The sequence below is a fragment of the Saccoglossus kowalevskii genome, chromosome 21 (genome assembly GCF_978046115.1).
Source record: "Saccoglossus kowalevskii chromosome 21, keSacKowa6.1, whole genome shotgun sequence".
NCBI lineage: Eukaryota > Metazoa > Hemichordata > Enteropneusta > Harrimaniidae > Saccoglossus > Saccoglossus kowalevskii.
This window is the reverse complement of record NC_140661.1, coordinates 4,884,924-4,909,291: the sequence shown is the minus strand read 5'-3', so window position 1 is coordinate 4,909,291 and position 24,368 is coordinate 4,884,924. Positions and strand designations below refer to the sequence as shown.

At 38.7% G+C, this 24,368-nt stretch overlaps 2 protein-coding genes across 2 annotated transcripts in view; both read right to left on the bottom strand.

Moving 5' to 3' along the window:
- Window positions 1-9,678, bottom strand: part of LOC100366565 (uncharacterized) — a 59,074-nt gene extending 49,396 nt beyond the window's left edge. The window contains exon 1 of the mRNA XM_085495403.1: window positions 9,495-9,678. The gene's annotated coding sequence lies outside the window, so the exon portion shown is untranslated. The remainder of the gene's footprint in view (window positions 1-9,494) is intronic.
- Window positions 9,679-15,841: 6,163 nt separating this feature from the next.
- LOC146729583 (uncharacterized) lies at window positions 15,842-19,891 on the bottom strand. The gene has a single exon (XM_085495402.1). It carries the CDS (start codon window positions 19,889-19,891, stop codon window positions 15,842-15,844), a length of 4,050 nt encoding a protein of 1,349 aa, XP_085351528.1.
- Between the last annotated feature and the right edge of the window lie 4,477 nt (window positions 19,892-24,368).

Below are 24,368 nucleotides of genomic sequence, written 5' to 3'. Positions count from 1 at the left end.
AATTTTGGAAAAAAATGACCAAAAGTTTAGGCATTTGTTTCTCAAAGGTGCATCCACAGATCAACTAAATAAATATGTGTGTGACATGTCTGGTCATAGTTGCATATGAGAAAATGATATATTTTCGATCAGTCAGATGGTTTGGCTGCCATTTTGGATTTTAGGCAAAATTGACCAAAAATTGGGCATTTGTTTCTTGGAGGTGATTCAAGCAATCACCTGGATGCTTGGAGTGTTACATGCCTGGTCATCGCTGCATATGAAAAAAATAATACAATTTCGATTGGTCACATGGTTTGGCCGCCATTTTGGATTTTGTTAAAACAGAACTTGTGCGATTACATGTGTTGTATTGGTTCGATTACTCTCAAATTTTGTATATGCCTTTGTGTCTTTAGATACATCATTGCTACATCATCACTGCTAGGCCACATGGTCGGCCGCCTATGGGGTGGGGGCTTCTAACCTCATTAATATGCATAACCGTTATATCTCCAGCACTGTTGCAGTTAGCAAGATGAATCCTGTGTTAATATGACAACGTTGAACAAGAGATTTGATTAAAATAATAGATGACCCTTATCAATAGCAAATGGAGAAAAGTCACATTTTAAACTCAAAGTAAATTAGGTGCAATTCAGTGTGGTCCAACATTGCAAGCTAGTCTCATGAAATTAACCCAACTCGCTGGGCAAAAATTATGTCACATGCTTGGATCGGATACCCTATGGTTAGCATTACAATGTTTAACACTCATTCAATTAGTTCCAGTTTCTCACAGTACTCATTTTTTTAATAAAACAACTTTTTTTGTTTACTTAGCAGTCATGTTACTACCATTAAATTCTATCTGAAATTTCCCTACATTTTAGGAAGTGTGAAATAAAAGCTTTAATAAAATAGACTGGTATAGTAAACTATAGTTCAAACAATTCTTATATGAAAATATCAAGCCTATTTATAATATCCCTGTTACATATACTACATCCTTAAGCATTTTAGTAGTTATTGGTAGATAATTTGGCAGATCGACTTTGTCACTGTGTAAGGCCTGCTTATCGCAATTGAGAGGGTCACCCACAGAACTCACACTGAACAGGGGGTTCTTTCACTGCTAGAATGGGGTAGACAAGACAATAGTACTGGAAATGAAATACACATACACCAAAATATTGAGTTAAAGCTCCTGGCTTTAATACCTCTGAAAATAATTACAAGAAATAAAGCACAGAAAAATACAATGGATAAAATCACTAAAATAGGGGATTGCTTAGGGAAGAGTGCATTGATGATAACTCACAGTTCCAGGATGTAATAATGAACGACAGTCAATGGCTTCTGCAACACAACAATGAAGAAATACAGGAGTCTTGCTCGCAGAGGAACGCTGTTATTCTGGAGGGTACCGCTGGAAGCAGGTGATCGCAGAGCAGTTCATACAAGTCTCACAGAATGATGGTTGTAGCCTGTATCACTTGTCACACAATATCGTAGCAGCAAACACGGGATACCAAGTTGAAATGATCTACCAAACTGTCCTGAGTCTGTCCAATTTATAGGCATGATTCAGTGTCACCACCTGGGTTTCCACATGAGCCAATCAGAATGTGATCTTGCTAGTAGCTGTGTCACATATGGCAACTCAGTAGATCATAAATATCTTTTGTTATTCAAATAACAGCACACCTGGTAGATTCCAATGCTCCTTCAAAAGTTGTAAACACCCTTTGTTATGTAAAGCACAAGCACACCTGGTAGATTCCACTGTCCTTCCAGAGTTGAAAACAAGTATGACCTGTCAATCACCTTTATGACAGATATCACAATGCACACCGTTTCTTCCCATGATTCTATGCACACTTCCATTTGCAGGGTTTGAGGTAATATGACAAAAACATAAAACAAAGGATGCTGACAGACTTCCCATGAGCAAATTTCCATCTACAATCATCAAGTCAAATTGTTAAGCAGGGTTTTTTGAGAAGCAGTCTCCGACATCCATCCAGACAGCTCAAGACGCCGAATGTTTTGTTAATTAAAATGATTCATTGACGATTATCTTAGAAATTACATCAAAATCGCCAACGAGATGTTGTTTTTGAACATAGCGGAAAAACATACACTCTGCGCCGCCATTTTTGCTACCTCGATTGGAATTCCCCTTGTAACCCAGCATGCATCAGTTGCGATGTCACAACATGCGTTACATCGCTTCAATGGCGTTCCTCGATAATGAGGCACTCTATGAATGAGGTATTTCTAGAGGTCGGGGTTTGTTTTTTCTTTGACTGTCTCGTTTGCCGTTGAATAATTTTTGCTTTGATTTATTTAATATGATTTTTAATTCTTGGTAATTAGTGTCATCGGAGATGGAGTAGTAAAAACTGCAATTAACCTCAGTGCAGCAAATCGGGATAGATCTTCCCAACACAATGGGCAAATTATTACTTTGCAGGCCCCGCTATCTGGAAAGACTTCTTGTAGACTTCCGTTTTATCACTGTGATTGTATGGCTAACAAAGGCAGGATTACCTTTCGATCAATACATGTTATTGTTTTAAATTTGTGCAAGACAAGACTGACACTTGTAAACAATACAACAACTTAAGCATCGTGGACACGATTTCAAGAAATTTCAGAGTTCTCCCCAGGATTATTTTAACAGTTTGAATAATTTACATCTATTGTTACGCTAACCAGGGACTCGGGTATGAATTCACATATACATATATATCACATTTATGTAATGAAGACTGTAATGAAGTTTCATTTTTTCATTCATAAATTTGCAATTTTTTTATTATTATATCATTCTCATCATCATAATTATAAATTAACAAAATAAAATTATAAATTTATGCTTAAAAACAAATTCATTAAATCAATAGCTTTTTCGCACAAAGTGAAATTGAACTTGCGCTTGGGAAAATCAGAAAGGGTCCTGTTTTTTTGTCAAACTGAAAAAATGGCTGCGTCACTCTTGTAACTACGCATGTATACTCGCCATACTCGCATACATTTGATGTTTTTAGTCGCTGTATCTGCTCAAATAACATCCATCATGACATATTAAATCATTATATACTAAAACTCGCAAATTTGCAGATCTTCCAATGAAATATTACCAGTATTTTTTGCGACAGAATACGTTATCGCAATATGCAAATTAGGCTACTCACCCAAGTCAAACATTTGTTCAGAAACTTCAAAGACCACTAAGTTATAAATTAATTAATGCAATAATTAGCAATTAATATGCATGGAATTGAACCAAATTCTAATCAGCACATCTACTCATCATATGTTAGCTGTGTGCAAAATTTCATTTGAATTGAAATTGTACATCTTGAGTAATCAGTGGAACACATTTTAGTCACAGAGTCACGGTGTCACAGACATACATGTAAGCTCCATTTCACGGGAGCTAGTAATGGATGTGTCTCAGTATGCCAGTAGGTCTTATTTATATTCTATGTAATGCTCTACACATACAAAATGCAAAATTGTACATTTTATAACAAATATAGTTACAATTTATCTGAACAGAAGAAAATCTAGGGCATATCTATACCATCATGTATCAACCATGCACCAAGTTTGAGGAAAACTGGGCTATAACATTTTTAGATAATGTATTTAACAAACAGACGAACACAACCCAATCCATAAGCCTCTGGACTGTGTTCAGTCGGGTTAGTGACAGACAACAATTTGATCTTCAAATATTCTGATTATAAGAATAATTATCATTAGCATACTAGTGTTTCACACATATGTGAAACAAATAGTTTAATAACAGGTTTCAGTACATGGTTTCCAACCTATTTTCTGAAGTTTAGTGGCGCAGTTTCATTTTGGTAGATGGCAAAACAGTCAACTGTGACAGGAAGGGGGCATGGCTATAACTTGTTTTAAATTTTACTCAAACATTACTATTTTTTAATTTTAACAGAAAATGTAACAGAAACCAAAATCATAAATGTGTAGGTGGGCATTTCACAAGCACTTTAAACAACAACTCACAAAATTTCAATTTAGGGAGATCCCTTAGTAGAAAACAGAAACGGTCAAAATAGCTCTGCTGTTTCAGCAGAAAAATCTTTTTGAAGAGTAAATGAGTTTATGGAAAGAAATTTTTCAAATGAAAAGTAAACTGAGAAGGTATGTGAAATTAAAACAGACTATAAATTAGAGACTGCAGAATTAGAATAAATTAGAATAAACTAGACTGCAGGAAAAGAAAATAGTATACAAAATTTAGAATTATGGAAACAGCAAAAGGCAGTCACACACAACCAAAAAATCTAGTAACAGACAGAATATCATGCCAGAGATGCAATGGAAATTTAATTTAATATCAGGAACATTTTTTAGTGACTGGTCAGAAATACAATACTGATTGGAAAGAAAAAAATTTCAGAGGTAAGAGAGTAAACATTTCCATATTTACCTAGAGATACAGACATAAATTTAGCAGACTACATTTTGTATATAGATTATACAACAGACAGGCTCTTATACTACCAGTAGTTATTTACAAGTATATACGTTTTTTTTATTAACTTAACGAAGTGAAGAAATTAAATTTATTTTTGGGTGGAAAGTAAGATTGTTTAATTATTATGCACTAGATTAATGTTTGCTGGTTTGGATGAAAATTGTAGAATTGTGTCAGAATTAAAATGAGTGACAGAACATGTAAAGATCTACAAGATGAAATTGTCATACAAACCAATTTAGAATTTTAAAAACTCCTAGTGTTCGGAATATGGGTCGGAAGGTCTTATAAAAAAACATACTGAATCACATTAAATTATTTATTATTCTTATACGCTAAGGCAATTTGAAAACTCAAAGTTCAAGCCCTGTGTATTTCCACATTTGGTTTTGCCAAAATATAAACTTTGGCATTGCAAAAAAAAAATGTTTATGGCAACTGACTTTTTTTAAATTTTTTTTTTGCTAGAATGTAATGTTATGTGATGAAATGAGATGAAATTGTGATACAAACCAAGTTAGGAATTTAAAACTCCTTTTAGTATTCAGGAGTATTTAGTACCGGAGTATTCTTTTTATCATAATGGCCCTGGGACATATTCCTGGATCACATTAAATTATTATTCTTATACGCTAAGATAATTTGAAAATTAGTGCCACCCAACTCAAAGTTCAAGACCTGATTATTTCCTTTAAATAAGAATTGTGTGAACATTTGGTTTTTCCAAATGTTTATGGCAATTTATTTTTGTTTTATTTTTTTGATAGAACAATTCATGGCCTACAAATTCTGTAGGTTTCATCATTTTATCAACAGAGGGCACTGTGCAGTGGTGACATAAGTTTTTAAAAAAAGTTGCCACGCTGACTAGAAATATCATTATTTAGGCCTTATGTACTCAGCTATAGGTCTTTGCTAGGGCCTATGGTCTCAGTATATGTATGCGCTGTTACGGCACGCCTGATTGGCTGAAAATGAGTATACGCACTTGATTTACCCAGTACTCTGTGCGAATCCCCCTTGATTCTGGCTGCTGGCCATTTTCGATCATGAAATCATCGGATATCATCAGAAAACGCGGGATTTGTGCAGTTTTGAATAAAACCAAGTTAGCGATTATGTACAATAGTTATTAACGTAACACCTGATCCCCTCTAAAATCGAAATTTGAAACCGACAGGGTGTCGATTTACTAGATGCCATGTTTCACAACTTGTTTATTTATATACGTAAAGCGGATAATTTTTTTTTTTTTAAATTAGTATTTATTGATTTTCAGCCCCCAAGTGACTGTGAATTGAAACATGTTACTATAGTAACAGATTTTGTGTACACCTCTAAAAAATCGACTAGTTATCACTTATTTAATTTTATACAATGCCAGTTGTGTAAGCATTTCAGTGTATCTCACGAGTTTTGTTTCATTTGCCAAAATACACGCCATACCCACTTGACCTGATCTTGCCACACTCAGAGCACGGTCTCGAAAACTTGCTATGTCAATGTTACTGAGACGTAACATCAGCGAATGCCATACAACGAATACAATCTCTCAATACTTGTATCAACATTTTAAATCTTGTGTGACGATATTCAAATTTACAAACGTTGAGAGTTGTTAAAATATGTACTGCAGTTTTAGTTATGATGACAATGGCGGAAGGCGGAAGTGGCATACACCCTCGGCCGGTCCTACTATTTAACGCCCGGACACGCGAGGGAGTGTCCGGGCACGCGCGGAGGCGAACAGGGGGGAATACCTAACGCGCGGGGCAGCGGCAGCAATCCTTGTACTGTATAATATTCGTTTATGCTCAAAATTTGAACCGGAGGGGCGAATTCGAGCAGCTATCCACACTTTTTATGATCGACGCCCGGGCATTCCGGCGAGTCGAGTCCGCCATGTTGTTTACTAATTTTGGTTAGCGTTTAACAATAGGACAATACCATTCGATCCATGGGGGTGACAGTCCTACGAATGTGCCGACATTGTCGAAGGACAAAGACAGGACAAGTTTGTGCAAGTGTGGCGAGACTCCCGTAGTATTGTTTAGTAAGATTCATTTAAAAATGACCATGTAAGACGTCTGTTACGCAGAAATTATTCACCCCATGTTGTTTTCTCATTGTTATGTGTCCCCGTAAACACAGCATTGTATGCAGGTGACAATGTTACGTACACTTGCAATGAAGTCGGTAGCCTAAGAATATCGTAACGTCTTTGTGTTTCCTGTTGCAGTGCAAGTTTGTATACGGTAAATATCGTGAACGGTACAGAGTTCGGTAAATCTCGTGTACGGTACAGAGGGAATATTTTCGTCCAATGTTTTTATACTTTGTAATGTAATTCAAACAAATAAAAAACGTATATTCGTAGCCATGGACAAGATTTAAAATGTAATCAACCGTTTTATTCATCCATGATTTGTACAAAGATCGTATATTTTGTAAGTGTATAAAGCATTTTCCAATATAGATTCTTAAACACAAAATATCAAATATATCTTTAAGTGTAAAAATCGATTTTTTTATTGTAAATGGTAACTTCCTGTAAAAACTCAAGATGCCTTTTTTATTTCCTGTACCAGTCACCCACCCCATGTCCCCACTTTTACAGCATGCGGTAAATTTATTATTGTACACGCAGTTTACGGTAAACCTGGTTTATACCTCTTGTCGAAAACACAGAGTTTGGTCAATCTCGTGCACAGTATAGCGTACGGAATATATTACGTTTTGTCCACATATTTCAAAGGTTGACGCCACGACACGTATTCAGCTGTGATTGACACTCTATTGTACAACTACAACAGAGAGGGGAACATACACTGTCCCTAATTCAGTTCAACCACGGTCACTATTTTTTAGTAATCGTGGTTCAACCCAAGCAAGGCACGTTTTTTTTTTTCAAATAAACATGACATACCAAATATGACGAACTTGTGTAATTCAGAAAAAAAAGGTTGTCATTTGTTCCGGCTTGGAGCCTGGTGGTAAGGGAAAACATTTACATAACCTGGGCGAGTTTCGTCGAGAGACAAAGCATTTGTTGTTTCTGTCTGGAGCTATAACAGGTAACAAAAGGTCTTGAATAAATTAATGGCGTGATAAACTCCACTTGTATTTCTATTTTATGGAATCTCTTGTAGTTTGTTTGTGCAGTGTATAGTTACAGTAGCATATTTACAAGCTGATCCCAGACCAATGTGTAACGGCCGGGCTCGTAACACGAACCACATGATCCCCGAGCAGGGTGTGAGTCCGGTATGTGAACTACTATAAAATCGCGATGCGACGGCTATGACCTCTATTCGCACACATGCTTCCGGTGCGCTAGTGTAACCTGCCGTTAACAATGAAACTGAATGACGTTCCCACTTTTATTAAATATAGGTAGTAATAAAGAGAGTATCACAACGCCTTGGAAGCGACACATCGAAAGGTCAAGTTTAGTTCATCGCCCGCTGTACGAATTCACGTTTGCGAATGAATGACCACGACCACTTGACGCGATGGAGAGATCCCAAGCCCAGTTGGCGTATACGCGTTTTCTGTATACGCGCCCCGTGATCGATCTTTTCCAAACCCGTGTGCTATCGGCGTTTTTTTTTTTTTTAAATCAGTGTATGACGTTGCTTTTAGTTTGAACAATTTAACTTGCCGACATGATAACACCTTCTTTTCAGAACTATTACAGAGTTATGACGTTGTCTTCGGTGTGGACGATTGAACTTGCCGACGTGATAATGCCGTTCTTTGGAACTAATGGGAGGCATGCACAATTGTACTTCCCCGTTAATATTTTAACTTGGAGTTCTGATACTGCATTATAGCGACAACGAAAAACACGTTTATCATAGCATTGTCAATTTCGAATAATTTTGAATAAAAATATGTTCCACAAGGGCGGGGTGTCTGTCTATTAACTATACATGTTTTAATTTTCGTTTTAGTTGACTTGTACTTTGAATAATTTTGAATAAAAATATTTTCCACTAGGGTGGGGTGTCTGTCTATTTAAAACGAAAATTAAAACATGTATAGTAGTTGACTTGTACTTATTTTTAATAAAAATATTTTCTAAAAGGGCGGTTTGTTAACTATACATGTTTTACAGTGGGCGCAAACAAAGCGAGACTTTCTTAGCGGCACTGTTTTGAAAACGATTTGCTACATTTTGCGACAATCTCACTTTTTCTTGCAACACTCGATTATCGACAAATTATGTTTGGTCTCGATACGTATTATGGCTGAGTGGTTGTCTGTTTTCACATTGTAACATTATAACACAACCACGAAGCTCTTGGATGCTAGCCCTGAATACAGTGCTGTGTGTACGGGAGCGCGTTTGGTTGATAGACGACCCCACCACAGCCCGGCGTACCTCCATAGACTGTACGCAGGACTACCTAGATCCATGATACGATACAATATAACACAACAATGAGAAACATGCTTTTTTTCACATGAGGTAAATAATTTCCGCGTAACTACGGGAGTCTCGCCACACTTGCACAAACTTTTCCTGTCCTTGTCCTTCGACAATGTCGGCACATTCGTAGGACTGTCACCCCCATGGATCGAATGGTATTGTCCTATTGTTAAACGCTAACCAAAATTAGTAAACAACATGGCGGACTCGACTCGCCGGAATGCCCGGGCGTCGATCATAAAAAGTGTGGATAGCTGCTCGAATTCGCCACTCCGGTTCAAATTTTGAGCATAAACAAATATTATACAGTACAAGGATTGCTGCCGCTGCCCCGCGCGTTAGGTATTCCCCCCTGTTCGCCTCCGCGCGTGCCCGGACACTCCCTCGCGTGTCCGGGCGTTAAATAGTAGGACCCCTTGTTGGATAGGTCGTTATTTTCTTTGAAATTTATGGAGGTCAATCGGCGGCGAGTCATTCTTTTTACATACCGTCAACTGAATTTGTGATACGTCTATGAACACAAGAATGATATATGTGACATGTACATAGTGAAATCTTACTTACAGAAAGCAGATTATGGAAGCGCCACCACCTGCACGATGATTAGTGTTGTCTTGGTCCAAGTTGTGAAGTTTCGCTGGTTCCCGGCGTCCTTTGCGAATGACAGGTAGGACGCAGGTACTAGTAACTAGTAATCGCCATATTCTTCCATTTGGGCCGGTTTTCCGGCTGGAAGGAACGCGACTGGGTGACGTAATTTGAAAACATTCCAAGTTCCGTTTTGCGTAAACGTGTCTGTAATGCTACAATAAAGCCATGCTCATACATACATACTGCCTGCTTAGATTTACAGATTTGATATGTTCTGTGCAAATTTATAACAAAAGAAACAATTCTTTTTATTCGCCCAACTTTCGAAAGCAAAAGGAAACCCCTGAACGGCCACGAGCGTAAGCGCTGACGTCAGGTAACTAAGGGAAATGGAACAAGCAACGAGAAAGTGGTGTACCAATCAGAATGCCGGAACCGTTACTAGTTACGGGCCTCTTGTGGCTTGCTACGCCATGACACTTGAGGCGGGAACCAGCCAAGTTGTGAAGTTAGGGATCGACTATTTGATATCATGAGGGACGGCCGAAAGATTTGTTTATAAATAATTTGCAAGCTAGACACCGATGAAAAAAAAGTTGTATACAAGGTGTTGCGAAAAACAATCCTGGATCATTCAAAAAAATACAGATAATACACCATGAAACAAATTGCACTAGTCACACTCTTCCAACCACCCCTATACGATTTAAAATGGTCGAACTCTAATCAACTTTAGTATGTTTGACATTACAGCTCCCTGGTTTGACCACAGAGGGACTGTGGTTTGACCCCAGCCAGTAGACTGTCGACAGTCTGTCGTGCCTAATATTAATATGTTATTATTAATAAATATTGTGTATAAACGTAATAGGCGTGAATAAATTGCGAACGCCGGGACAGAAAGTATGGAGTGTCGTTAGGCTCGACCGGCTGTCCGTTTCTGCAATTCACTGGTAAAATTTCTTACCAGATCCGGGTGCAAATGAATAGTCGCGCAGATGTCTATCATTTTATCGTGGCCAATCGTGAAAAGGGTAAGGAGTCGCTAGCTACGACTTACGCGAAGTTTGTTGTGACTGTACTATACGCGATCGCGACACTTTCCACAGCAGTTTTTAATATCATGACATAAACAAATCTTGACGAATGCATTATAAAAGTGCTGGAATGGTTAGACTACCTTGATATTTCTTGCAAAGAATACGAGCGTGACACTATCGCAAACTACACAGAGAGGAGAGATGTGTTCGTCAGCGTGCCGTGTTGACATACATCTTGTCAAAAAAAAACTCGTTTCGAAACCAGGGATCCTCCACTTTCAGTTGCCATTTCCTTAGGTAAAAATGCCTGCGACCTTTCTAATAACTCTCGCTTAATTTGTTGAAATTTCTTTCTGAGTCGTATTCATTGTGTTCACAACGTGGACAACCAACGCATTCAGGGGGTCATTTAGAATACATTTGCATACATTTAAGTTGGGTATACCACTTGATATTGCACAATTCACTCCATATATGCACTCGCCTGTGGCTCGTGCATATATGTCGTGAATTATGCAATATCTCGTAGTATACCCGCCTTCGGCGGGGGTTATTGCTATTATATGGTATCAGGTCGTTTGGACCCCTCGCCCTTTCGACCCCTGGACGATTAGACCCCTCGACGTTTCGACCCTAGGACGATTAGACCCCTCGATGTTTCGACCCCTCGACGATACACCGCTTGGCGCCACAATCCTCACCATTTGAACCCAGCATTATTTGTCAAAAGTTGCAACATTTTACTGGATAAAACTAGAAGATACCTGACTTTGGCAACAGAATCGCGAATTACGGCGATCCCTCGACGGTTGAACCCCTCGTCGTCACAACCCCAAACGTTTGAACCCACTCTTGTTACGAATATGAATACTGCCCGATCAAAAGCAACAACCACTTCACTGTATAAAATTAGTTCATAATAATAATAAAAAACAGAGACCCAATTATGTAAAAGTCACGGTACTGTACGGTACAACATGGATGTACATCCATGGGTACAGTAAATAATGAAAATACTGTAAAATGCTTTAGTTTAGCTGATGAAACTTTTCGCGTATTTTGTATGGAATTTATTTTCACTGTTTTTTGACTAGCTCAATGTATAATAAAAGAATGGAGATAATGCCCGTTTTATGAAAGTGCCGTTTATCGTCCGTCCACAAAATCGCATCATGACTAAATGCGAAAACCCACCACACACCGTTGCTTGGTGATGTTCGGTTGTCACCTAAGAAAATGCAATAACAATATTTATAATTTGAGGGGAAAGGACGGTAGTCATATAGTTATATAAGCATAGTTTTTCGCGGAATGAACCGTGCTATTCCAATTTCGGTTAGACGTAATATTTTGCCACATAACGGTTATTCATAAGACAAGTTTGAAATGAAGTCGTATTCGAAGAAAATTATTGTAAGACGAGGCAGGTTTCATTCAACTTGTTTGGAAAAACAGCATTTCGTCGGCGATTTTAACACTATCTAGCCAAGACTGTCTGAAAAAAAGAAAAAGCAAAAAAAATCACTCAGATTGCCCACGAACCTGCTTCTATATCTTAAATATTGACAGTAAATAACTATAAGCATGCAGTTCTTGCAATGTGGATTTATTAGTCAATAAATATAATTGTGCTATGTTTGTAATGTACTATTGTCAGAAAATAGTAACTTACATCGCGTTTAGTTCTGAACACAGCTCATTATCACGCCAGAAAGTTCAAATATTCACAGGTAGTGAAATGACTTGCACTGCATTTAGTTTTGAAAACGGCGCATTATCACGCCGGCAACTTCAAATATTCACACGTAGTACAATGACTTACACTGCGTTTAGTTTTGAATACAACAGATTATCACGTCGGTAAGTTCAAATATTCACACGTAGAACAATGACTTACATTGTATATAGTTCTGAACGCAACTCATTATCACGCCGGCGAGTGAAATTACCCACAGGCTGTACGGTAGTTTACCTTGAGTCATAGACCCTCCAGTAGAGGGTCTATGCTTGAGTGTAGTATACGAGTATATGAAAACGGAGTCAATTCTCTGATACAGCGCTCGTGATTACTAGTCAATTTCATATTGTGAACAGGTTTTACAACGTGAAGTTACACATATCATGTGTTTTGCGATTGTACTATACTGTCTTTTATAGAACAAAGCATTTACAAAGCAAAGCATCATTGGAAGTTCAATATTGAACCGACGTGCTTTGTTTCAGTGGTCTAAAGTTTCACGTTCGTCCACTCGATCGGCATCATGAAAAATACGAAATAAGCTTAGTGTGTTTATTGAACATTGTAGTCTATTCCCTACTTGAATTCGAATTTCTACAAGTTTTCTTGGCCCCGGAAATGAACCCGACAGAATATAATTCAAATGAACATTCGCATTTTCCTGTTTGATGAAATAATGACAGCCATGTACCAGCTGTAAATATGTTTCTCGTATTTTCACCTAACTACTAGTATTTTGATTGGGGTAATTTTGCTAAACAATAGCCTTGCTATAGTAAACAACATGGCGGACTGAACTCTCTCCAACGCCCAGTACAGGCATCGATCAGAAAAGATATCCGCTGTAATTTGCGACTCTGTTACCAACTTTTTTTTATCAACTAATTTTATACAGTAAAGTGGTTGTTGCTTTTGATCGGGCAGTATTCATATTCGTAATAAGAGTGGGTTCAAACGTTTGGGGTTGTGACGACGAGGGGTTCAACCGTCGAGGGATCGCCGTAATTCGCGATTCTGTTGCCAAAGTCAGGTATCTTCTAGTTTTATCCAGTAAAATGTTGCAACTTTTGACAAATAATGCTGGGTGCAAATGTTGAGAAGTGTGACGTCAAGCGGTTATACCGTCGAGGGGTCGAAACGTCGAGGGGTCTAATCGTCCTGGGGTCTAATCGTCCTGGGGTCCAAACGGCGAGGGGTCCAAACGACTTGTAAGATCATGATTATGGCCCTTGAACATGAATATTTATAAGAATAGTATGTAGTTGTACGCTGAATGCATACAAAAATTGCATGCGCAACACAGTTCAAATTGAATACAAACTAATTTTTATTCCACGTGAAAAAGAAACATATCGACGTTGAATAGAGCAGCGTAAACACACAAATTAGCATAACAAAGGATGACCTTTCTGACCTTTTACTGACGCACAACGCGATTTAAAATACAGGGTCGTGTACAGTTTGGATTTTCCACGTTTTCATTCCGTTTTTTGTACAATTTGGACTGTAATTTGCCCATTGAAAGTACAGTTGTGAAATAAACCGGTTTTGTGACTCATCATACTACTTGTAACTGGAGATATTTGACGTTCGACCGAAATTTGAGACGCGGCGGGACGCGGTGTATCATGTACGGCGACCGGCACAGCGACCTCAGTTCCAACATCTGACCTGGATACCTTTGGTATAACCAAAGTTTTGTGACAGTATGACTGACAAGTTTTGTCGTCGTTCTGGGGTAAGTTTGATGGTGTAAGATCGGATTTTCGCATCGTTTTTGTGACACGTACATGATATGCCTTGTCTCAACTCCGGCCGAAAGACTTTGCACGCCGTCGCTCTAATAATGGTTGGTGTACACTCGGCACAAATCTGTAGCTTTCGAAATTACCTTCATCCTCTCCTGTATTTATTTACCCATAGTGGAGAATAGACCATTTTCCGCACACTGCGAGAATCACGCGTTATGCGTGAAATCGAACGTAAAAACAGGACAAACAAAGGTCATAGCGTCGTAGTGGCGTCAAACATCGCGTGGGATTCGACAAACGCGAAAGTATTTTGGGGACATTTCCATGCTTAATAATGTGCTGTCCACATTTGATGATAGGCAATTTCGATTAAGTAAGGGTATTCGGAAGCAATATTCCTCTGTCGAAGATCGGCCGGTCGGTGTGAGCTACGAAATAAGGAAATTCGAGTTCAAAATCAAATCGTTCGATTTTTGCGGCAGACGTTCGACGCGCGTCTTTCATGCATTCGCGAGATCTCGCAATTGTACGGAAAATCACCTATTACAATACCATATATCGTCGTCGAATCCTGCGTTGTCCCGTGTGTTTTGAAACAGATGGCAATTACCCGGGTGCACTGCAATATTTGTCAGCTGCCGCTACCGGACACTGGTTGTTATTGGTGGCATACATTTTTGCCTGTGACTCATAGTTTTTTTGCATTTTTATGTCATTAAATCCCTCAATTATATCTTGTACTTAAAGATCATGTTTTCTTTGTTGGAAGTTCGCAATCCATCTGAAAGTAACAACACTGAGAACACAGCGTTCTGGCGTTCGTGTAGGCACCTCACGGTGTTGAGGGACGGTGGTTTAGGTTTGTGTGGCGAACGACAATCACCCAACGACCGATGCTCACAACTTGGATGCCATGTATCACCAAGAGCTTTACTTTAAAGTGACAAGTCTACAAGAGTTTCGTATACTGGAGATGTGATTTATTCAAGCAACAGTGCAAGTTTACTTAACACTATACAGCGAACGATTCGTAATGTAAAACCAAGCACATTCATGAACATTGTATTCACAATCTTAAGCTCCGTAAAAACTGAAAAATACAGATAAATACAAATAACAATAACGTAGCAACACAATTAAATTTATAGTAACGATATGCTAGGTATGTCGAATAATAGTAACAAATGATCGTTTTTCCGATCTACTCAAAACATCTAAAATACTTGATAACAAGATAAATCTTGAACGAAAAAAAGGCAAAAATAGTGTAAATGCAACGGATACATTATGGGCACATATTTACCTCATTGGCGACCTGTAAAGCCTTGGGATAATCGAAAGTATCCGAAATTCACAGTGACATAACAGAAAACAGCTTTCATGTCTAGTATGTATCAACAAACGGCAAAAAGGCCAATGGATACAATAGGGCAAGTCACTTAGAAAGATCAAATAAGTAATGAGTAAAAGTATTCAAAATACAACACAAAATAATTATTACTATCAATAAAAGACCCCAAACACAACAAGGAGTCTACAAATGCATAAAATTCATGAAACAAAAAGGAACTATTTTCTATGCGTAATGGCACACCACCGCGAAGGTGAAGCTATTTGATCTGTTTGTTTCGCGAGGCTCTTCCAACATTCTAAGAAAGAACATTTCAAATCTGCCAATAGAGGGCGGCAGCCACACTCCCACCCAAAATCATTTATGATTTTCTACAACATGTACCAACAAACTTACGATAACGAGTGTACTCTATACTGCTCCCACCCATCAGGGCTACATCAGGGGTGGTGGTCTTCAGAATTGTTTTCTACAAGTAGAACAAGTTTATGGATAGGTCTCTCTAGAATAGAGCAGTTAGTCATTCTCTTACCTCGCTTGGTTAAGTTTGGGTCACCCATAAGAATCTTGACCCGTCGTACAAGTCCATCTTTGTCATTAATGGTTTCTATTACCTTTGCTAATCTCCAATGAGATCTAATGGTGTCTTCTTCTTGAAGAAGTACAATGTCACCTACCTGTATGTTTCTTTTCGTCTTTTGCCATTTCTGCCTGGACTGGCGATTTATCAAATATTCCTTTTGCCATCTTGTCCAGAATAAATTGCTTAGGTACTGAACTGTGCGCCATCGTTTACGAGCATATAGATCCTCTTTCACAAAATTACCTGGAGGTGGTGCAACAACATCAGATTTCATTGTCAGGAGCTGATTAGGAGAAAGTGGAGTCGGTCCCATAGGATCATTCAAGTGCTCTGTTGTCAAAGGCCGGCTATTGACAATGGCCATAGACTCATATAAGAATGTTCTGAGAGACGAAGTATTCAGCCTGGCTTTAGCTTGCTCAAGGATTCCTGCAAGCACGTTCCTTACTGACCTAATCTGGCGTTCCCAGACACCTGGAGAATTGAATATGAACTCACATTGAACACTCTGCAATGTGTCTTGGATTGTTTCTTTATCTAGTGCCTGCATTTCACGATAAAGCTCATTTTTGGCACCAAGGAAGTTAGATCCCCTGTCACATCGTATATGTCTTACAGGACCTCTGATAGCAATGAATGAACGTAAGCTATTAATGAATGCATCAGTAGACATTTCTTCTATAGTTTCTATGTGAACAGCACGAAGGGCCAAACAAGTAAAAATTACACCATATCGTTTCACTTTACATCGACGTTCCTTAATGATGAATGGGCCGAAACAATCCATTCCACAGTATGTGAATGGTGGAGCTGGCTCTAAACGATCCTTGGGAAGATCTGCCATTTTTTGTGTGTTGGCCTTTCCTCTAAGTTTTCGACACAGGACACATCTGAATATGTACGATGCAACTGCTGAACTACAGTTCAGAATCCAAAATCCACTTGATCTTAGACTATTCACGGTCATTCCTCTGCCTTGGTGAGCCACCTTTCTATGACACCATCCAATAATCATAGACGACACATGATTCTTCTTAGGAAGGATAATGGGATGTTTAACATGGTCAGGCATGGTAGATCTCTTCAATCGTCCACCTACTCTCAGTACTTGTTGATCGTCTAAATAAGGACTTAATGAAATTAGACAGCTGTTTCTTTTCACAGATAATACATCCTTTGAATTGGCATGACGATTTAAGTCTTCTATTTCTTCAGCGAATGCATCTTGTTGCGCCCACTTTATGATGGTCATCACTGCTTTCTGTCTAGCTTCTTGTGGTGAAATAGTAGTCTGCCTAAGCTTTCTGGAAATGTATTGATGTAATACAGCAATTGCAGTCACTGCCTTGGACCAGTCTGAGAAGCACTCCAAATGATGCAGCATTGATGAAGTAACTACGGTAGTAGCCAACACCTTTGCAGTTTTCAGTTCCGGATCATCTTCTTGTAGATCTATGTTCATATTGCCAAAAGATGGTAGTTCTTCATTCCATAAAAAGGCTGGACCGGTGAACCAGTTTGACTTCTGCAAGCCTGCCACATCTAGGCCACGGGATGCATGATCTGCAGGGTTTTCTGCACTGGGAATGTAGTGCCATTGCTCAGCTACAGAAGTATCTTTAATTCTTTGTATGCGATTTGCCACATATATATGGAAGCGACGTGCATCATTTCCAATATAACCAAGTACTACCTTTGAGTCTGTCCAGTAGAAATTGTCTATGTTTTCATAGTCTAATTCTTTGTTTAGGAAGTTGCTGACTTTAATGGAAGTAACTGCAGCTTGAAGTTCCAACCTGGGAACAGTCACTGGTTTCAGAGGAGTGACTCTTGCTTTTCCTAAGACAAGGGAGCAATGTATGTTACTATGAACATCAACTAATCTCAGATAGGAACATTGTCCATATCCTGTAAGACTAGTATCTGAAAAATGGTGCAGCTCAACTTTCTTCAAGTCTTCAAAACTTTCTGGTTTGTAGCATCTCCTGATTTTGAGATCAGCCAACTTAGGAATTTCGGAAAGCCATGATTCCCATTTTGTACTAAGATTATCTGGTAGGGGTTCATCCCATTCCATACCCTTTTTGCACATCTCCTGTAAAATACGTTTACCACACAAGACAAGTGGTGCAAGAAATCCAAGTGGGTCAAATATCGAAGCCACAGTTGACAGGATACCACGACGTGTAGGGGAATGATTTCTAATGGCTGGTCTGAACTGAAAGGAATCTGATTCTCCACACCATTCAACACCGAGGGCTCTTTCTACTGGTAGGTCACTGGAAGAAAGATCTAAGTCCTTGATGCCTTGTGCTTGCTCTGAGATAGGTATCGATTCCATAGTATCCCTGCTATTGGAAACAAATTTGTGCAGACGAAGATTCCCTTCTGCACAAAGATCACGAACATCTTGAATGAGTTTAACAGCTTTAGACACTGATTCAACACTTTGCAGGCCATCATCTACATAAAAATTCCTGTTAACGAAGTAGACTACATCACTACCATACTGTTGATTATCTTTAGCTATACGTTTAAGACCATAATTCGCACACCCCGGTGAAGACACTGCACCAAAGAGATGTACTCTCATCTTGTATACAACTGGGTCAGAATCTATATCGTCATTCTTCCACCAAAGAAATCGAAGAAAATCTCTATCCTGCTCTGCTACTCTGAATCTATGGAACATTCTCTCGATATCACACATGATAGCAATTTTCTCTTTCCGGAAGCGACAAAGAACACCAACAAGAGAATTTATTTGGTCTGGACCTTGCAATAAATGGTCATTTAGGCTTGTTCCTTTGTATCTGGCACTACAGTCAAATACAACACGTATTTTACCAGGTTTTTTGGGGTGGTAGACTCCATGATGAGGTATGTACCAGACATGTTCGAATTCTTCTTCTTGTTTCTCAACTAATTCTGCATCGCCCGCTGAAATGATGCTCTGCATGAACACTTTATAGTCATTTAAGTACTTAGGATCACTCTTAAATCGACGCCGAAGGTACTGCAAGCGATTCTCTGCCATAATCTTGTTGTCTGGCAATTTAGGTTTATCATGTTTAAACGGGAGTGGCATTGTATAAAGCCCATCATCTCCCTTGTGAATACCATTCTCAATAATCTTCATGAACCGGAAATCTTCCTGAGACATAAACACATCATCAGTTCTGGTTTCATTAAAATCAGATTCAAGTAATTTCACTACATCCAAAGGACTGACAATCTGTTCTTTTGTTAAAGTCTTGAAAGCATAGCAAATCTCTGATGGTGTATACTGCTTTTCATAAGAGTTATGTGCATCCCCAGTACTATTAATGCTGAGTACCAAGTTGTCTGGTATTACCTTGATAAGTATTCTATGTGAAACACCGAAAATATTTTCACTCTCTTCTGCCTGTGTCATCTGCCCAACAATGCTCCATCCCAGGTCTGTTTCTATGGCGAATGGTTGATTTCCCACTCCTGTGATGCAGTTACGAGGTGCAATGGCTTGGGGACAATCATAACCGATTAATAGACCTACTTCACACTTCTGTATGGGATGTATCCTATGAGCGATTTGGTGGAGATGAGGCCATTTTTCTGTAATCTCAGGAGTTGGTATATGCGATTTGTTGACTGGAATGTACTCTAACGAGTATGCAGTTGGTAGTGTAACCATTACATCAGAATCAAATCCACGAACACTGAGATTGGGATACTTTCTGCAGGGAATAACACGATCACTTGAAGTCATGGTTGTTAAACGAAGACTAACTGGATCTGACTTTGTTTTGAGCTGCTCTGCAGCATGATTCAATACAAATGTGGTATCAGACTGTGTATCAAGTAGTGCATATACTAACATCTCTTCACTAGGATCTTCTTTGCTGGAGATCCATACAGGCACAATCATAGATGAAAGTGATTTGTCACGCTTGCGAACTATGCCATGACAACCAGCATCTTTCACATGTATATTGGTCCTTTCTTTGAGATCTTGATCTATTGTTCTGTTGGGTTAGGGTATGTAAGGTACTGGAATGTACTCTAACGAGTATGCAGTTGGTAGTGTAACCATTACATCAGAATCAAATCCACGAACACTGAGATTGGGATACTTTCTGCAGGGAATAACACGATCACTTGAAGTCATGGTTGTTAAACGAAGACTAACTGGATCTGACTTTGTTTTGAGCTGCTCTGCAGCATGATTCAATACAAATGTGGTATCAGACTGTGTATCAAGTAGTGCATATACTAACATCTCTTCACTAGGATCTTCTTTGCTGGAGATCCATACAGGCACAATCATAGATGAAAGTGATTTGTCACGCTTGCGAACTATGCCATGACAACCAGCATCTTTCACATGTATATTGGTCCTTTCTTTGAGATCTTGATCTATTGTTCTGTTGGGTTCCGTAGTTTCACTATGAGATGATCTTGGTACTTTGGTTATGTTTATTCTTTCTTCACTATGCAAGCTAGTGGGATGTCTCTTACTGCACTTCTTGCATATACTTCGATTTGGACATTTCCTAGACACATGACCAGAATGCAGACAACCAAAACAATAACCACCCTTTTTGATGAAATCTTGTTTCTCTGACATGGTCTTAGCTGTAAAAGTATAGCATTCTTGAATACTATGTCCACCCTTCTTACAGAAAATACAGGACTGGTCATCTTTTTCTGGCTTTGCTATGGTTGATAGAGTGCGACATCCAGGCCTGCCGTTTCTGGGTGTGTAGTGTTGAGATGTATCTCTGTCTTTCTGCAGGGTAGATTTCAGAGATTCCACAGAAGTGCACGGGTCACATGCAATTTCTGCTTCCTCCTGCAGGAAAGAAACAAATGATTTAAATGAGGGGTATATACCTGTGCATTTCTTTATCTTTGCAACAATACGACTCTATCTATTTATAAGCCAATCTGGTAGTTTCTGAAGCATTTTTCTATTTTCTCGAACATCATTTAACACTTCCATACCTGTTGTGACTCTCATGGCTATGAGACACTGCTTTAGAAAGTCAGCAAACCGTCGCAAGGCTTTGGAATCTTTGCCAGAAATCTTTGGCCATGAGTCAATCTTATCTCTGAAGGCCTCGGTCAATGTGAAAGAATTTCCATATCTTTCTTCAAGAGTGGCTTTGGCTTCATCATATGCACTTTCACTTCTGAGTAGAAAGCATCCCTCTACTGCTTCTCTGGCAGAGCCACCTAAGTACCTTTTCAGGTAATGAATCCTCTCAACAGGCGGGATACCACGTGATTCAATTAAAGTAGAAAATGAAGTAATCCAATCTGGATATGCTAATGGGTCTCCTGTGAATACCAACGGTTCTGGTGCTGGTAGTCGACTCAGTGACACTGATGCTTTCAAGCTCTCAGTCAGTGCTCTAAGGTCATTTTGCGCTGTAGTTGGGCAATACTCCTGAGATAATACTGGTTGGCATTTGTGTCTATCATTATTTGATTGTTCAACTACAGGAGGGCTATGTGGCTCCATTATCACCATTGGTTTTCCTGTACTATGTGTATCTACCATTGCAGGTGGCACTAACTTGGGTTCTCTTTTAACTGGAAAATTTTCAAATAAATCTTCCCTTTCATATACAGCTAACTTAGCGTTTTCAATACGAAGCTCTCTTACTACTTTTTGTCTATCGAGCTCTCTTAACCTGCGCTGCATTTCTGCTTCAGCTACAACCCTTCGCTTACTCTCCTCAAGCTCTAGTACCTTTAACTCCTCCTCTTGAATAGCCTCTTCTTCTCTGGCTTCCAACTCAGCTTGAAGGGCAGCTGCTTTAACAGCGGAAGCCTTGCGTAATGATGATGAATTTGTTTCTTTTGAGTGCTTAGAAGACCGTGAGCAATTTGAAATGACTGATTTAGAACTAGATGACCACAGAGAACCAATGGACACCATACTCGAAATTTCAGCCCGTTTTATTACACGTTGTGCACGAAGAACTGTCTGATCCACATAGGCATTTACTCGATCAATGGCCATCAAAATATCTTTTCGTGGAGTGCTTGACAGATCTCTAATTCCATTATGTAATTTAATAATTTTATTGCGCTCTTCCTCTATCACGTCAATCAGTGTGTTGAGCGATTCAATTGATTCATCCATCAATCGCTCATGATGCAGAACACACGACAACAGACGATCATGAGTTTGCCAAAATAAATTTTCAAGATCTTGTAACTTACCTTCTCTCGCCTTCTCAGTGAGCTTAGGTACTCTCTCTGATCTACGTAAACTTAATAAAGACGCAGATTCAGTCTTACCTTTACTATTAGCCTGATCTGTACCAACCAACACTGCCTCTTCTCGCTTACCTTCAATATCCGACGTTGAGGGCGCTGTATCACAATCCATAGTCACGATAACACACGTCAACGTTTTTGTGATTGTCACAAATGAAAATGGGTGGAGTGTGTAAAACTACCTACACTCTTACAAAAAAATGTTCGTGTCAATAAGCTCAGAGAAAGTCTCACAACCACAAACAGGTAAATCTAAACAATGTGAAAACTACAAGATTAAACTATGCAGACTCATAGTTGTGCAGCAGGGACTATGACAGCAGTAAATACATGTGTGAAAAATTATGCCACTGTGACAAAATTAGGATAAATTATTGGCGAGGTTCAATATGTGCACAAATGTAACCGTACATACAGCAACCATTAAAAAGCATGCAAACAAATAAATAAAATATCAAATATAAATTCAATCAGTATGGATTATATAGTGTTTGAATTAAATGTTCAGTTTTTCGCACAAAACTGTTAGCTATTGTATGTATGTTCTTTATGGAATGTTCAGGCAGTTACCAGCTTTCCAACATCGGTCTTGAATTCTTCTGCTCTTGACAACTTCAGCTTAATGTTGACTTGAACAGCAGTAATGCACAGCACCAGTGAATAACTACAGTGGGGTTTCCTGGAAAGGCATCAAACGTCTTCAACACAGCTTGGAGACACGCCACAAAGATCTGAGTTTTTACTGTATCACCAAGAGCTTTACTTTAAAGTGACAAGTCTACAAGAGTTTCGTATACTGGAGATGTGATTTATTCAAGCAACAGTGCAGGTTTACTTAACACTATACAGCGAACGATCCGTAATGTAAAACCAAGCACATTCATGAACATCGTATTCACAATCTTAAGCTCCGTAAAAACTGAAAAATACAGATAAATACAAATAACAATAACGTAGCAACACAATTAAATTTATAGTAACGATATGCTAGGTATGTCGAATAATAGTAACAAATGATCGTTTTTCCGATCTACTCAAAACATCTAAAATACTTGATAACAAGATAAATCTTGAACGAAAAAAAGGCAAAAATAGTGTAAATGCAACGGATACATTATGGGCACATATTTACCTCATTGGCGACCTGTAAAGCCTTGGGATAATCGAAAGTATCCGAAATTCACAGTGACATAACAGAAAACAGCTTTCATGTCTAGTATGTATCAACAAACGGCAAAAAGGCGAATGGATACAATAGGGCAAGTCACTTAGAAAGATCAAATAAGTAATGAGTAAAAGTATTCAAAATACAACACAAAATAATTATTACTATCAATAAAAGACCCCAAACACAACAAGGAGTCTACAAATGCATAAAATTCATGAAACAAAAAGGAACTATTTTCTATGCGTAATGGCACACCACCGCGAAGGTGAAGCTATTCGATCTGTTTGTTTCGCGAGGCTCTTCCAACATTCTAAGAAAGAACATTTCAAATCTGCCAATAGAGGGCGGCAGCCACATCCCACCATTAACAAAAAGCAATATTATAGTTATATAACTTTTCAGATGTTTTTAATTCAGTATTTTTTTCAATATTCTTCCAAAATTCAACCACTATATTTCCCTAAAAATCAAATAATACCGGTTTTATGTATTTCCGTATTAAACCTGTAGTCAATTCATGTTCCAGGGCCACTTGGTTTAGCCTTAGCCGTGCATTATCAGCCAATATACCATGGATTGCATATGCAAATTTTGTGTTTGGACCAATCAAATCAATGGATTAACACCATCAATATACTGGTATAATATAATATGAAATATTTCATATCAACTAGAAACCTGTAGAAGGGGACAGTCTCTCGGGACTAAAGTCCCTCGCGTGAAATGTTTCGCATTTCCCATCAAACGTATACGGCGTTCGAATGTCTAGGAAACACAATTACATTAGGCCCGAGGACTGTCGACAGTCTACCCAGCCAGGTAAACAAATAAGCAAACGGACAACAATCTACTTCAAGTGGTTACACGACACAATTTCTTGACATGGTGTGTAATGTGCAATAAATAATTATATTTATAACATTTCCAAAGGCCTAAAATTAGCCACACA